General features: G+C 37.7%; 1 protein-coding gene across 3 annotated transcripts in view; it reads right to left on the bottom strand.

Moving 5' to 3' along the window:
- The window catches only part of LOC146005011 (serine-enriched protein), a 197,245-nt gene that overhangs the window by 10,189 nt on the left and 173,547 nt on the right, over window positions 1–13,509 (bottom strand). For all 3 annotated transcript variants that reach the window (XM_083144130.1, XM_083144132.1, XM_083144131.1), the window contains exon 9: window positions 7,986–8,164. In XM_083144130.1, coding sequence (XP_083000256.1) covers window positions 7,986–8,164 — 179 coding nt within the window. The remainder of the gene's footprint in view (window positions 1–7,985; window positions 8,165–13,509) is intronic.

The following is a 13,509-nucleotide window of genomic DNA, read 5'->3' as shown; positions in this document are numbered from 1 at the left end:
TGTATATTTTAACTTTTAGATTCTTAGATATTAAACGAGAAGACAAAAGTTTATGAAGAGAGAAGTAACATGCATTTCCTGAATTAAGCCTACTTTTTATTTCCTCTTTAATATAATTTTCATTTGTTAATATTACTCCTAAGTATAAGCTACAAGAGAGGAACGTGAATTCACGTTGGATTTGTGACGTAATAAGGGGAAACGAGAAAATTAAGGGGAGGGGAAATATTCGTTGAGAATTGACCTTCATGTGGATAGATAAGCACAGTTGGGTAGGAAAGGCCAAACCTGCAGGTTGCATTGTGATTTATGCAGGTTTTTTAGAATTTTAACTTTTTTACCTGTGAATAGGTCTACTGTACAAGTTTTATTAGGGAACGGCTTGGTTTTTACGTACTTCTAATAGCAAAAACTTAATATTTTAAATGTACCCTAACCAACCCTTAACCACAATCCTCATATTACATTTTTGACGCAGTACTATGCCAAGTACTTAGTTTTTATACGAACCTGAGGAAAGAGATAGTCAATCTCTGAAACGTCGTTCTACAAAAAGAGCACTATACTCACATACGTAAGTACAATTTTTAACTTTCCTTTTCTATAATTAGCCAAAAGTGGTACAAAAAGCGAGGTAAAATAAAGCAAATAAATCAACATCTTTTTTGGTGTTCGAAATATGTGAAATATGTCTTTCCAAATATTTAAAATTTGTTACCTGCTCTATTTCAAGAAGCTAATAACAAATAGCCTAAACCACCAGCCATCCATGCATACAACATTAAGAGGAGGTATAACTTTACCACTAGCATAGCCCAAACAGTAAAAGATCCAGTGTTTTGGCAAGTTTCCATTCCATACCAGGGATGGCTGAGCAGCTGGTGAACTTTTAGAACCAGCCAAAAAAAAAAAAAAAAAAAAAGACACCAGTGGGAAGAACAGAGTGGTTCAGTATAAGTAATGGACTAAAACAGGGAAGTGCTCTTTCCCCACTGCTCTTCATAATTACAATGGATGCAATTAACGAAGAGGTGGGGAAGAAGATAGAGGAAGAGATGAAGGCCCTGTTGTTCACTGATGACTTAGTAATATGGGGAAACAGGGAAGAAGAAGTACAGAGACAGCTTGATAGTTGGAATGAGGAAATCAGAAGAGCATGAATGAAATTCAGTGCAGAAAAGAGCGAGGTTCTAATAAGAAGAAACAGAGCCAGAAAGGAACCAAGAATAAAGATGGGCACAGAAGAGTTGAGAGTAGTGGAGGGAGAGCTTCAAATATCAAGGAAGCATAATTGAGAGAAGTGGAAGAATAGATGAGGAGGTAAACAGAAGAGGACAAATGGGTGGTGGACTATATCAAAGTGTTTGAAAATTAATATGGAACAAGGATTTATCTATGAAATGCAAGAAGGTAATATATAACACTAACTAACTAACACTCTAGCCTTCTTGAACCCGAAGGTTCATGGCTGCAGCAACACAGGCCTTCCATCTGTCCCTATCCTGAGCAAGATCTATATACTCTTTTCCATCCCTACCGATTTCCTTTAGGTCCATCTCAACTTTATTCCTCCATCTTCGTCTTGGCCTTCCTACTGGTCTCTTACATCAGGTTTTCCAACAAGAACCTGTAAACTCTTCTTTCCTCTCCCATTCGTGCATCATAGCCTGCCCACCTACGTCTTCTTGATTTAATCATTCTAATAATATCTGGACATGAATACAAATTATGTAGTTCTAAATTATGTAACCTTCTCCACTCACCTGTCTCCTCATCCCTTTTAGGTCCAAATATTTTCCTAAGGATCTTATTTTCAAATACTCTCAATTTATGTTCCTCTTTCAATGTAAGGGACAAAGTTTCGCATCCATATAATATTACAGGTAAAATTACTGTTTTGTATATTTTAACTTTTAGTTTCTTAGATATTAAACGAGAAGACAAAAGTTTATGAAGAGAAAAGTAACATGCATTTCCTGAATTAAGCCTGCTTTTTATTTCCTCTTTAATATCATTTTCATTTGTTAGTATTACTCCTAAATACTTGAATTTGGAAACTGGTTCAAACGAGTTGTTATCATTAATTAGATTTTGTTTATTATTTAACACTTGGTTTCGGCCTGTAAGTATATATTTAGTTTTCTCTTTGTTAACTTCCAAACCTATCTCTTTAGCTGCTTTGAAAAATATTTTAGCATTATCCTTGATTGTATTTACATCGTCCCCCAGTAAGTCTACATCATCTGCATATGCTAACAGCTGAGTCACACCACTTAATTTTAGTCCTTCGTTAGTTTCTTTTACCTTCCTAACAGCATATTCTAAAGCAAAATTAAAGAGCAATGGAGATAATGCATCTCCTTGTTTTAGCCCATCATGAATTGTAAATTTGTCAGACAAATTAATACCCACACGAATTTTACTTTCTGTTTCACTGGTGCATACTTTTATGACACTAACAAGCTTCTTAGGTATTCCAAACTCTACTAATAACAGTTGGGCTGGAAAGTTCGTAGGCTAACATAGTAAAAAATATTTTTTTGACAAAATTCGATTTTATTATTCAATATAGTTGCCTTCGAGGGCGATACAATGATTATAGCGGTCATACAATTTTTCGATGCCATTTTTATAGTACGATGTCTCTTTAGCCTCAAAATAGGCCTCAGTTTCGGCGATTACCTCTTCATCAGTGCTAAATTTCTTTCCAGCGAACATTCTTTTAAGGTCTGCAAACAGGAAAAATTCACTGGGGGCCAGATCTGGAGAATATGGTGGATGGGGAAGCAATTTTATTACGGTTGAATATCGCTAAACATTCCTCCGAATCATCAAAACGTTGTTGCTTTTGATCGATTGTGAGCACGCGTGGCACCCATTTTGCACACAGCTTTCGCATGTTCAAATATTCATGCACAATATGTCCAACACGTTCCTTTGATATTTTTAAAGTCTCAGCTATCTCGATCAACTTCACTTTACGATCATTTAAAATTATTTTGTGGACTTTTTGATGTTTTCGTCGGTAACAGCCTCTTTGGGGCATCCACTGCGTGCATCGTCTTCGATGCTCATTTCGCCTCGTTTAAATTTAGCAAACCACTTCTCAACGGTTGATTTTCCTGGTGCAGAGTCCGAATAATGTTTATCAAGCCAAGCCTTGGCTTCAACAGTATTTTTTTTCGCCAAAAAGCAATGCTTTATTAACACACGAAATTATTTTTTATCCATTTTTTCACAATAACAAAAGCTGCTTCACTCACAATGCTATATCTCACGAACTAATTATCCGGGAGCTGTGAAATTTATACACATATCTTTTGAAGGTTAGTACTAAGTAAAAATCACATGGATTTAATTCTAGTAACGCCATCTATGAGTCAGCATACGAACTTTTCAGCCCAACTGTTATATTATATATTTTATCTCTTTTGACCGAACCATATGCTTTTTTTAAAAAATCAATGAATTAGTGATGGACACTTTGATTATATTCCCACTTTTTCTCAAGTGTCTGTCTGATGTGAAAAATTTGATCTGTTACGTTTAAATCCACATTGATAATCACCTATAATTTCATTAGCATATGGGGTTAGTCTTGCTAAAAGAATGTTTTATTAATATTTTATATGCTGCTGAGAATAGAGAAAATCCACAGTAATTATTGCAGTTCATTTTATCACCTTTTTTAAAACACAGGAACAATTATGGACTCTTTCCACTGTTGAGGGATTTCTTCTTTATTCCATATTAAACAAAATAACACATAGTATGTGCCGATAATTATGTATGGAGCAGAGTGGGAGTAAGGCCAAACGGGAGACAAAGATGTCGGTGGAAATAGCAGAGCATGTTAGAAGAGGACAAGATTGGAACACCATGGAAAGAGAGGATTGGTGGAAGACCAGGAAAAAATGGAGAGGCTTGACTTCTATGTCAACCCAGCCAGAGGCAGGAAACGGCCTAACTACTATCCTGCCCCACACTAACTCCGTCACTGTGTGCCTGCGAAGCAAAAGCACTATCCAAGGAACAGTGGCCAACCTGACATTCTGGACTTGGTCATCTCAAAGAACCTCACCCCTGCTGCAGGTCCACCATCAGACAGACCACTTGACTTTTAGTGTTCCTCGCAAAACATTTCAATGCCATCTGGGCCAGTGATTGATTGATTGATTGATTTGGTTTATTTTACTTTGCTTTTCTGCCACTTCTGGCTAATCGCAAGGATAAGGTTGAGTGATTAAACTGAGAAAGGGGTACTTACAAAGAACACCCGTGCCAGGTTTCGAATGTGAGACCCCCAGAAGGCTTAAAAAATCAACTTGTACCTCATGCTAACACAGCCCAATACGTCAGCTTCAGCAAAAAGGCAACCAAAGGTAGGAGGATTGTACTCCATATTCAGGAACTCAGGACTGTCCTTGGGAGACCCAACTTAGGAGTTACAAGACCATGATATGACCAGCAAGATTGTATGGTATTTCAGCATATCACAACATTGCCATGACCAATCTGATGAAATTGGCCAATGAGAATAATCAACAGCTACGGTAGATACACCAGCAACCAGCAAATCCAGGAGCAGCTTAAAAACACATTACATTCCTGGAGTCCGGGGAACTTTTCGGATAAGCCACCACCACATCTCTGATAACACCTTCCTCACAAGGAGCCATTTGGGCCTTGTATAAAGACCACAAATCAACATAAGATGGACTCCAGCTGACAGGCGCATGGTTCACAGAACCAGCCAACTTCAATGGTTAAATGACTGATTGAGTTGGTGTTTTAAGTCTACTTCATGCACATTAAGTAAGGCTAATCAGGACTGGACCTACAGTTTAAAGTGGGATCCGAACCACTATTCCATGTGCCTTACAGGGTATCAAACCTGGGACCCCTTGATTACAAGGCACCATCGGGGAGGCCCTCCAACTTCAATGAAGTCCAACTAATGAAACTTCACATCACAGCAACAACCAAATAACCAGCCAGCCAGCCATGTATGAATTAAATATCCCTCAGGGTTCACCCCTTAGCCCACTCCTTTTCAATATCTATACCCAACACATCCATCACCTAAACATACACGGCTTCAAAATGTTACGATACGCAGATGACCTTTCATGCTACAAATGCACCCCCGATGCCACACAAGGCATACTCGCTCTAAATAAAACTGTAACAATTCTCACCTATTACCTTACTACACTAGGTCTAAACATTTCTATACCAAATTAAAAAAAAAAAATATTTTTAACTTGCGAAAAGTGGGCAGTTACCCCAACAACAACAAAGAAATACAGCACATTCCAGTAGTTGAAAATGTAAAATACCTGGGAGTACATTTTGACAGGAAACAAAATTGGGCAAAACATATACAATATTTAAGGGGAAAAGGGAAACAAATTGTTAATATACTACGCTGTATTTCAACAACAAAGTGGGGAGGTCACCCACACACACAACGTTATTATTTTATAAAAATTGTTTCCGCACACTGTTTGATTATGCAGCTCCAGCATATGGAGGGGCCACTCAAAAACTTCTTAAGTCTTTAGACGTATTACAAAGACATGCCCTATGTACCTGTCTAGGACTAATGCCGTCAAGCCCTAATGTTAGTGTATATTTAGAAAGCAATGAACCCTCCTTGTCACAATGCCATATCAAACTTACTGTACAATATTTGTTCAAATCGTGGGCTCGACACACACATCCTTTCAATAAAACATTTGCTATACAAAGACAATGGCATAGCCTTCCGACACCACCTCCCCCAATAAACGTTTCTTTTTCTTAAAGTGTTACAATTTTGACCCTGAAGCATACCAACGAACCTTTACACATCCCGACCCACTTATATATCAACTGAACATTCCCACAGATCCCCGAGTAGAGATCCAATATGAAGATCATGGCAGACACGAAAATTATCGAGCATTGTGGCCCACATCAACTTTTATTTATACTGACGGGTCGAAGTCTGCAGACGGAGTGGGATGTGCTTATTACATACCATCTCATAACATCAATCGACAATTTTCTCTCCCACCAGATATGTCTATCTTCTCGGTGGAATGTTACGCTATATATAAAGTGTTACAAATGGCCCTGCAGTTACGACTCGATCACTCTTTAATTCTCATGGACACATTGAGTGTACTTCAAGCGCTATCAAGAACAGGCTGGGCTGCATATAAGTTAACGGTATTTCCCAATCTTATCCTCCGAATCATGCTAGAACTTCAAAGGTCTGTCAGCGACCTACATATATTCGAGCACACAGTGACCTCAATAAGTATCAAGATAGCATTGATGTAATGGCTGACTCACTGACCTCATCCCACGAGTCAAAATCAAATTAGAAAAACAATGTGACGATTGGTGCACCCAACAACTACAAAATACCAATACATATAAGCGGCATGCACACGTCGGAAACAAACATCGTTGATTTCAAAACATGAATTTGCCCCTTGCAGTATTAGTGTTTACCATGTGAAGGTGTACCGGTCATGTCGTAATACACGTACACCCCAGTTCATATACCGTGCCTGCAACTTCCTGTCAGTGTGGAGAACCTACACAATCAATCACACATTTGTTTCTCCAATGCCCACTTCGGCAACAACATTGCAATACTCTTTATAAACAATTACGTGTGGTTATCCCATTTCCGATGTCCCTTTCGACTCTACTTTACGAACCACAGACTGACGTAATGTGGACACGTGACAGCTTTGCACGGAAACACAAAATCGTAACATAAACAAACACAGACTTGAAATGTAAACAAACTTTCAAATAACAATTTCGCATTGAGTTTGGAATTCTTTCGAACACCCCCGGTTCATTTCGGAACTGGTCACAAGCATGTACAATTCTCTGTACTGATTGTATCCATCCTGTTTGATTACGACAACACCTCTCAGAAATCTTCTCTTTTGTAAACAAAGAGCAAACCTCGGAACGCGCAAGGAGTAAAGCACTCGGTGTTTACAAAATGCAATCAGTGACGGCTTGTAACCACACATTATTAGCATTTTATCAACTAGGACGACGTTTACAAACAATGAAGTCGGTGGCAGCTTGTAACCACACATTCGCAATTATCTCGAAAATGGTTCATTTGCAGACCCATGTTTACTGAGACTTTTTTGCTTCTATTATCATGTACTTTCAACTGTGGCAGTTTGTATACACGTAATAAGACATTTTTCATATTTTAAAGTTAAATATATCAGGTGTCCCAAAAGTCTTTCCCTGATTACAAACTTTATTCATATCCGCTATATGCAAGATAGAGATGTGAAAGTGGTGCCAAAATGTTGGAAAACTAACCAAGTTTTTTTTGTTGCAAGTTTGAGTAATGTGGCTGTAGTGTAGCAGTGTCAGTGCCAAGGAATCAGGAAAAAGCTCAGCATGTCCTCTGGTATCACGAGACCCGGTCACCAATAACTGTGCAGAGGAACTTTCAAATGTACAGAATTCTTTCGTCTAGAATATCTGCCATCAATAAGTTGGTATTTAAAAAATGGAATTTATCTTCATTCCCAAATCCTGTCAAGTCCATGAAACATTGTATGGAAAGATGCCACCCGATGTCAAGAGCATTAATTCCGGATTCCTTGGCACTGACACTGCTACACTACAGCCACATTACTGAAACCTGCAACAAATAAACTTGGTTAGTTTTCCAACATTTTGGCACCACTTTCACATCTCTACATTGCATATAGCAGATATGAATAAAGTTTGTAATCAGGGAAAGACTTCTGGGACACCTGGTATTTAAGAAATAGATGAGAAAAGTTAGTTTACAGGCAGAAAATGTGCTAATTTGGAGAACACACCACTGGTGAGATGTCAAAAATAGGTGAATGGGTTAATACACGCATCCCTACATCCATAAAGTGACATCAACTACTAATTTAAGGTTACATCCAGATCTCCAATAATATTACACTATCCATACTTACTCTGGGTGATAGCAAATGGCAAACATTTTCTTCCTTATATCATACTTTGTTGGTGGAACATCCTGGTTGTTTGTCAGTGTGAAAAGAAAAGCTTTCTCAGATGAGATGTAGTGGCCTTTGGCACCTGTTTTCCCCCATGGCACATCGCTGAAACCTCCGCAGATCTCACCCCTGCTACCCTGTTTAACAGAAACAAGAACAAAATATGAACTGCACCAGAAACAGGAGGAAGATATATAAGACAATCAGGCTAACACACACATATAGACTCACATTCCTAGCACTGCCCCCAATCCCCTGGTGAATGGAAATCTGCTACTTTCCAAATGACCCAAAAATGCTGGCTCATTGTACAGCATGTCCGAGAAGTCCTTGCACCCCTACTTGCATGTATCATGTGTGAACTAACTCAACCTGTTGATTACAAGCCCTAGAGCATGTATGATTTTAGGTGCTTCATAGTGTTAGAACGTTTAAGTATCCAATCATGGATAAAATCGACATTTAATATTTTATTTTTTATATTGTTGTCATGGTAACTTGTTGATTTTGTTGACTCGCAAATATGTTACAATGTAAATGGATAAATACATATGTTATAATAAATATACAATAATAATAACCCACAAGAGGTGGAAGATCATCCAACAGTTACAGGGTGACGTGTGGTCTCACAACAAACTCCCAGTCGTCGTCGTCGTAGGTTTCCATGACCAGGTTACGCTACTCATTCGTAGCTCAACCATTTCCTCATGATAGTGGGTGACCACTGGTCCTATACACAGGCTGAAATCACATGAAAAGTTGTTACGCTTCTCCCGGGAAGCTCGAACCTGCATGCATCCTTTAGTTGGAGCCCAAAGCTTCCACCTTAGACCATGATGCGGGACATTGTAATAAATAAATATGTCACATGTATCTAGGAGTATGAAGACTTCTCGGACACACTGTAGAACCAAGGACTGCTCACGTTATATTTAAATAGATATCGGAGAGTTAATACGTGCACACACAAATACTGTTAAAATTAAAAACCCTACCAGGGTGGATAATAATCATGATTTTTATTAAAAAAAAAAACTTAAAAAATTGCTTGCATGCTTTTTGGCACCATGCATATAGGTTTTTATGTAGGAGGCTTTTCTGGTAAACGACCTGTAAAATATTTGAACAGTTTGATTATAGCAAATAAAAAATTATATGTCAATATACATTTTTCTGTTTCTGGTACTGTATATATAAACCTGCTATGAAAATGTTTGTTGTGTGTATTAATGAAACTATAGGAATTTCAGTAACTTTGCTTCCAGTGAAAAGAAAACATTCTGAATGTACTCTATAATTGTAGCTTAAAATATTTTTTTTAGTTTTTGTAGCTGAATTTGGGCAATTTTTTAAATGATAGTTTGTAAAATATCAGCTGCCATGTTTATTTACAGTTTAGTGATAATGATAGTACTTACAGTTTAACATGATTAGTATTTTGTATATTTTCCTAAACAAAATGTTTGCTATTTTTGCCTATAAAAGTTATTGAATTTTAAATCAAGAGAAATTTAAGTGTGTTTGCATTTTACATTTCCTTTCGTATGAAATTCACCCCATCACTACATATATTTTGTTAGAGCCTAATAACATTATGAGATTAATAAACTTTCACCAAAAGTGATTCTGATATCCACAAAATCCTTATTCATGTTGAGGGGAATAAACAACGCGGTTGATAATATAAGACGTAAGCAAGTTACTAAAAATATATCTGCGAAACTTACTTGTAAATGTTCTGGTAAGTTTCGCAGATATATCTTTAGTAATTTGCTTACGTCTTATATAAAATCCTTATGTACATTAAAGTGATTTAAATCAGTGATTTTTTTTTAAATTACCCGATTTAAATCAATCTAACTTGTTCAGTACCCAATACATTAATATTTGAAATATATTTTTCAATGGACTATGGTGTATCTGTTTTATCAATAATACTACTGATCTGATATATACATAAAGAGTGTGTAATTTAGTGCAATATTCTGACATTTTGTTATTACTTTTATGAATAGGGTAAGTAAGGTAAAGGTTTTGCTATGTGGCATATAGAGGGGGGTGTGGGGGTAGGGCCCCACACATTATTTTATCTGAATCTAGGACAATTGCCATGAAGCCCAAATCATGGACAATTGCGATGATTTTGACGGTGAAGGTCATTTTACAAATTAATGGTAGGACAATTGTGACGATCAGCACCTAACCTAACCTAACCAAAGGCGCCACAGAACTCATAATGCTGTAGAAGGTTGGAACAACAAAATAAATAGGTGGCTTGGAAGATCGCATCCAAAAATTCGATCTAGAAGGTCAGAAAAGGAAAAAGCGTGACATTAAAATCGACTAGAGTTGGGAAGTGTATTCGCACATATGAGGAAACGGGTGACTTCAAAAGGTGTCTGTTGGCTACAGCCCATGTTCAAAAACTTGATTGAACCAAATTTCCAGCCGAAAATATCAATATTTCACATAATTCTCTTGTAAGAGGTATTGTACGGGGTGTTAAGACACCCTTCAATTTAATAGAAGATTTAAAATGTCATCGCAATTGTCCACCTGCCCTTTCACTTCTAACTGTGCTCATCGCAATTGTCCGGCTACCCTTCTATGTCAATCATTTTGGAGATGATGTGATCACCACCATCCTTTGCCCACCTTTGCCACTCCCACCCCGAAGGTTGCCCCCAGTTATTTTCAGGGATAAAAACATGTAATTCATGCCATGGTTTTATAAAGTAAATGTGTAACTACAAGTTTTCTTCTGCTCCCGTGTTGACAATCAAACTAAGAATAAATGTCTGATGAAGGGAGCGAGTGTTCTCCCAAAACGTCACATCAAAAGTGTTTTTGTGCTTATAAGAACCTAGAAAAGAAATAATTCTACAATGCAAGCAATACATACATATAAGGAAAATTAGGTATTTTCTTTTCAAAGGCAAAACCCACTGCAATCACCTGGTTATATATATTAATTAAGGAGGTGAATGAACAGGGTGTCTACCAAAATAACAAATCCAAAGTTCTTGACTTTTTCTTGACTTTTTTTTTTCCTTTTTCATAACATTTATTTAATCGTACCCTTATTTATGTATAGTTGGAACATAAGAAAATATATTTTCATTCAATCAAAAACCCCTACCACAAGGCCGGTTCAGATGAAAACTGAAACCGCACTTTTAACAAGAGATTTAGACTTGCTTTAATTATTTATTAATGCATGTACAAATTAATGCTTCAGACTTCGTCCTGGATGGGGTAAGGTAAAAATGTAAAGTTCCCCGTGCATATAGCAATGTGCCATGAAGGCACATTTAGGGGATGTACAGGTAGGACCACTTTATTTCATATTTTTGCAAAACTTCTCACACACAATAATGTAATTCTTAAGAAACAAAATGAACACATCTTAACCACAACACAATTTTGTATTTCCAAATATCACTATACTGTAAAAAATAGCAAAAATTCTTGGCCACAAGCAAAATTTAATGACTTTTTCTTGAACAACCTACTGATTTCTTGACTTTTTCTTGACATTCTTCGCTGGTAGACACCCTGCTGGAACATTTGCAATTTTATATCGAATCAGTGGGTTTATTATTAAATTTTGTATAGTACTTTATCAGTATCAGCCAATGACAAAATTAATTCAAGAATAAACTGGCATCTTTGTACACATCATTAAGGACTAAAGTTTGTGTGGGAGTTTTCACAGTGTATTACAGTGCACAAAATAAATTTCAAACGCATCATACCCAGTCCTACCATCAATACTGTCAAACTTTGGAAAGTGACTCCTCACTTGGTGTTCATTCAAAAACTTCCCTCAACAAGAATGAACATGTGAGTCACTGCTAGTTGAACTACAAAAGAGATAGAATGTTTCCATTATGGAATAGCGTGATTAGAAAAACTATGTGGCTGAACTAGTATCCTGTGAGATAGGGCTGTCACCTGATGAAATTTTCAAGATCCTCGTACTATCCAGCATTTCACCGACACTGCAACATGGATGAAAGACCCAGTCAGGAAGAGCCACGCAATGTAAGTACTGTGCAACTGGAGAAATCAGTAGAGGCTTGTGAATTGAACATTGCCAAAATGTCCATGTCTCATGTGTTACAAATTGGCCTAGGACTGAAAGTTTGCCCACAATGTTCACGTAGGTACTGCCACATAAGGGCAAAAGGGGGGGGGGGGGATTTGCCCTTCCTTGGCTTTTTCCTGAATGTTCATTCCTGATTCTGCAAGATAGGGAAAATGTACACAACAAATTTGCAGAGATGTACGTTTGAGTTCAACAAATTTTTGAGCACTTTGAAATGTAGTACCAACACGACCTCGCTGCACTCGAGGCAACAGTATCATCAAAATTTCCTATCAGAAAGTGTTGAAGAGTATTTTAGTCGGCAAATATTTGTGCCATACCTCAATTCACTTATTGCTGCCTTGGATCTACGATTTTCACCCGAGGAGCAGCATTGTCGGGAACTGTTCATTTTCATCCTAAAATACCTCAGACTATTGTCATTCGATGAGTACAGCAAGTTGGCAAATGCATATTCCCATATACTCGATAATCTGGAGGCTGAGGCTCCAAGCTGGTTTTTAAGTGGACCAATGCGAACAAAGATTCCTTCATGCCATCAACATTCGAAAACGTGATTGATACCTTCAATGTAATTATCTTCTGTATTTCCTTATGCAAAGATTGCAGTGACTTTACAGGTATAACGTACTCTACAGAGAGATCTTTCAGCACAATGTGATACGTGAAAACATGGTTAATAAGTTCATATATTTAGATTTGTGGTTAGTGTTTCATAAATGAAATGTATCTGCTTTTTTCTGAGTTTGCCCCTCCTGCCAAAATTCCTGGTGGTGCCAATGGATGTTCAGTTCACTTTCTCACAGCTGAGAAACACTTGTATATCGTTTGCCCAAGAAATTTATTTCGCTATATATTTTATTTACAGGAACACGGATATGGCAATGTTGCATGCAATCAGTTCAAGGTGCAGAAAACCACAAACAACAGATACTTTGCAATGGGTCCTAGGTTCGATACCCAGTGGAGGCACATTGCACAGTGATCCAGATCACACATTAGACTGTAGGGGACAATAAAAGTGAAGCAAATGCAGAAAATGGGCACAGAATTCTGTTTTCCGATGAAAAAAATTACTATTGAGGAGGCTTTCACCTTGCAAATGACATGGTATGCCACGAGTTCATGAGAAACTGGTACAAAGGCTTCAAGGGACAGAGGGGACACTATGCTACTTCGGTCATGATGTGGTGGAGGTGAGTTACGATGGCATCACTGAGCTCCATTTCTGCAAGAAAGGGGGTAAAAAATACATCAGCCGTGTACCAGGGGAGAGTTTTCGAGACAATGGTGAAAGACCTCTGCAACTATCTCCCCCATGATCAGAAGCAGAGCTTTCAGCAGGATTCTGCACCAGCTCGTAAGGCTCAA

This window comes from Lepisma saccharinum, chromosome 22, assembly GCF_977018435.1.
Source record: "Lepisma saccharinum chromosome 22, izLepSacc3.1, whole genome shotgun sequence".
Classification (NCBI taxonomy): Eukaryota; Metazoa; Arthropoda; class Insecta; order Zygentoma; family Lepismatidae; genus Lepisma; species Lepisma saccharinum.
This window is presented reverse-complemented; position numbering and strand designations above follow the sequence as displayed.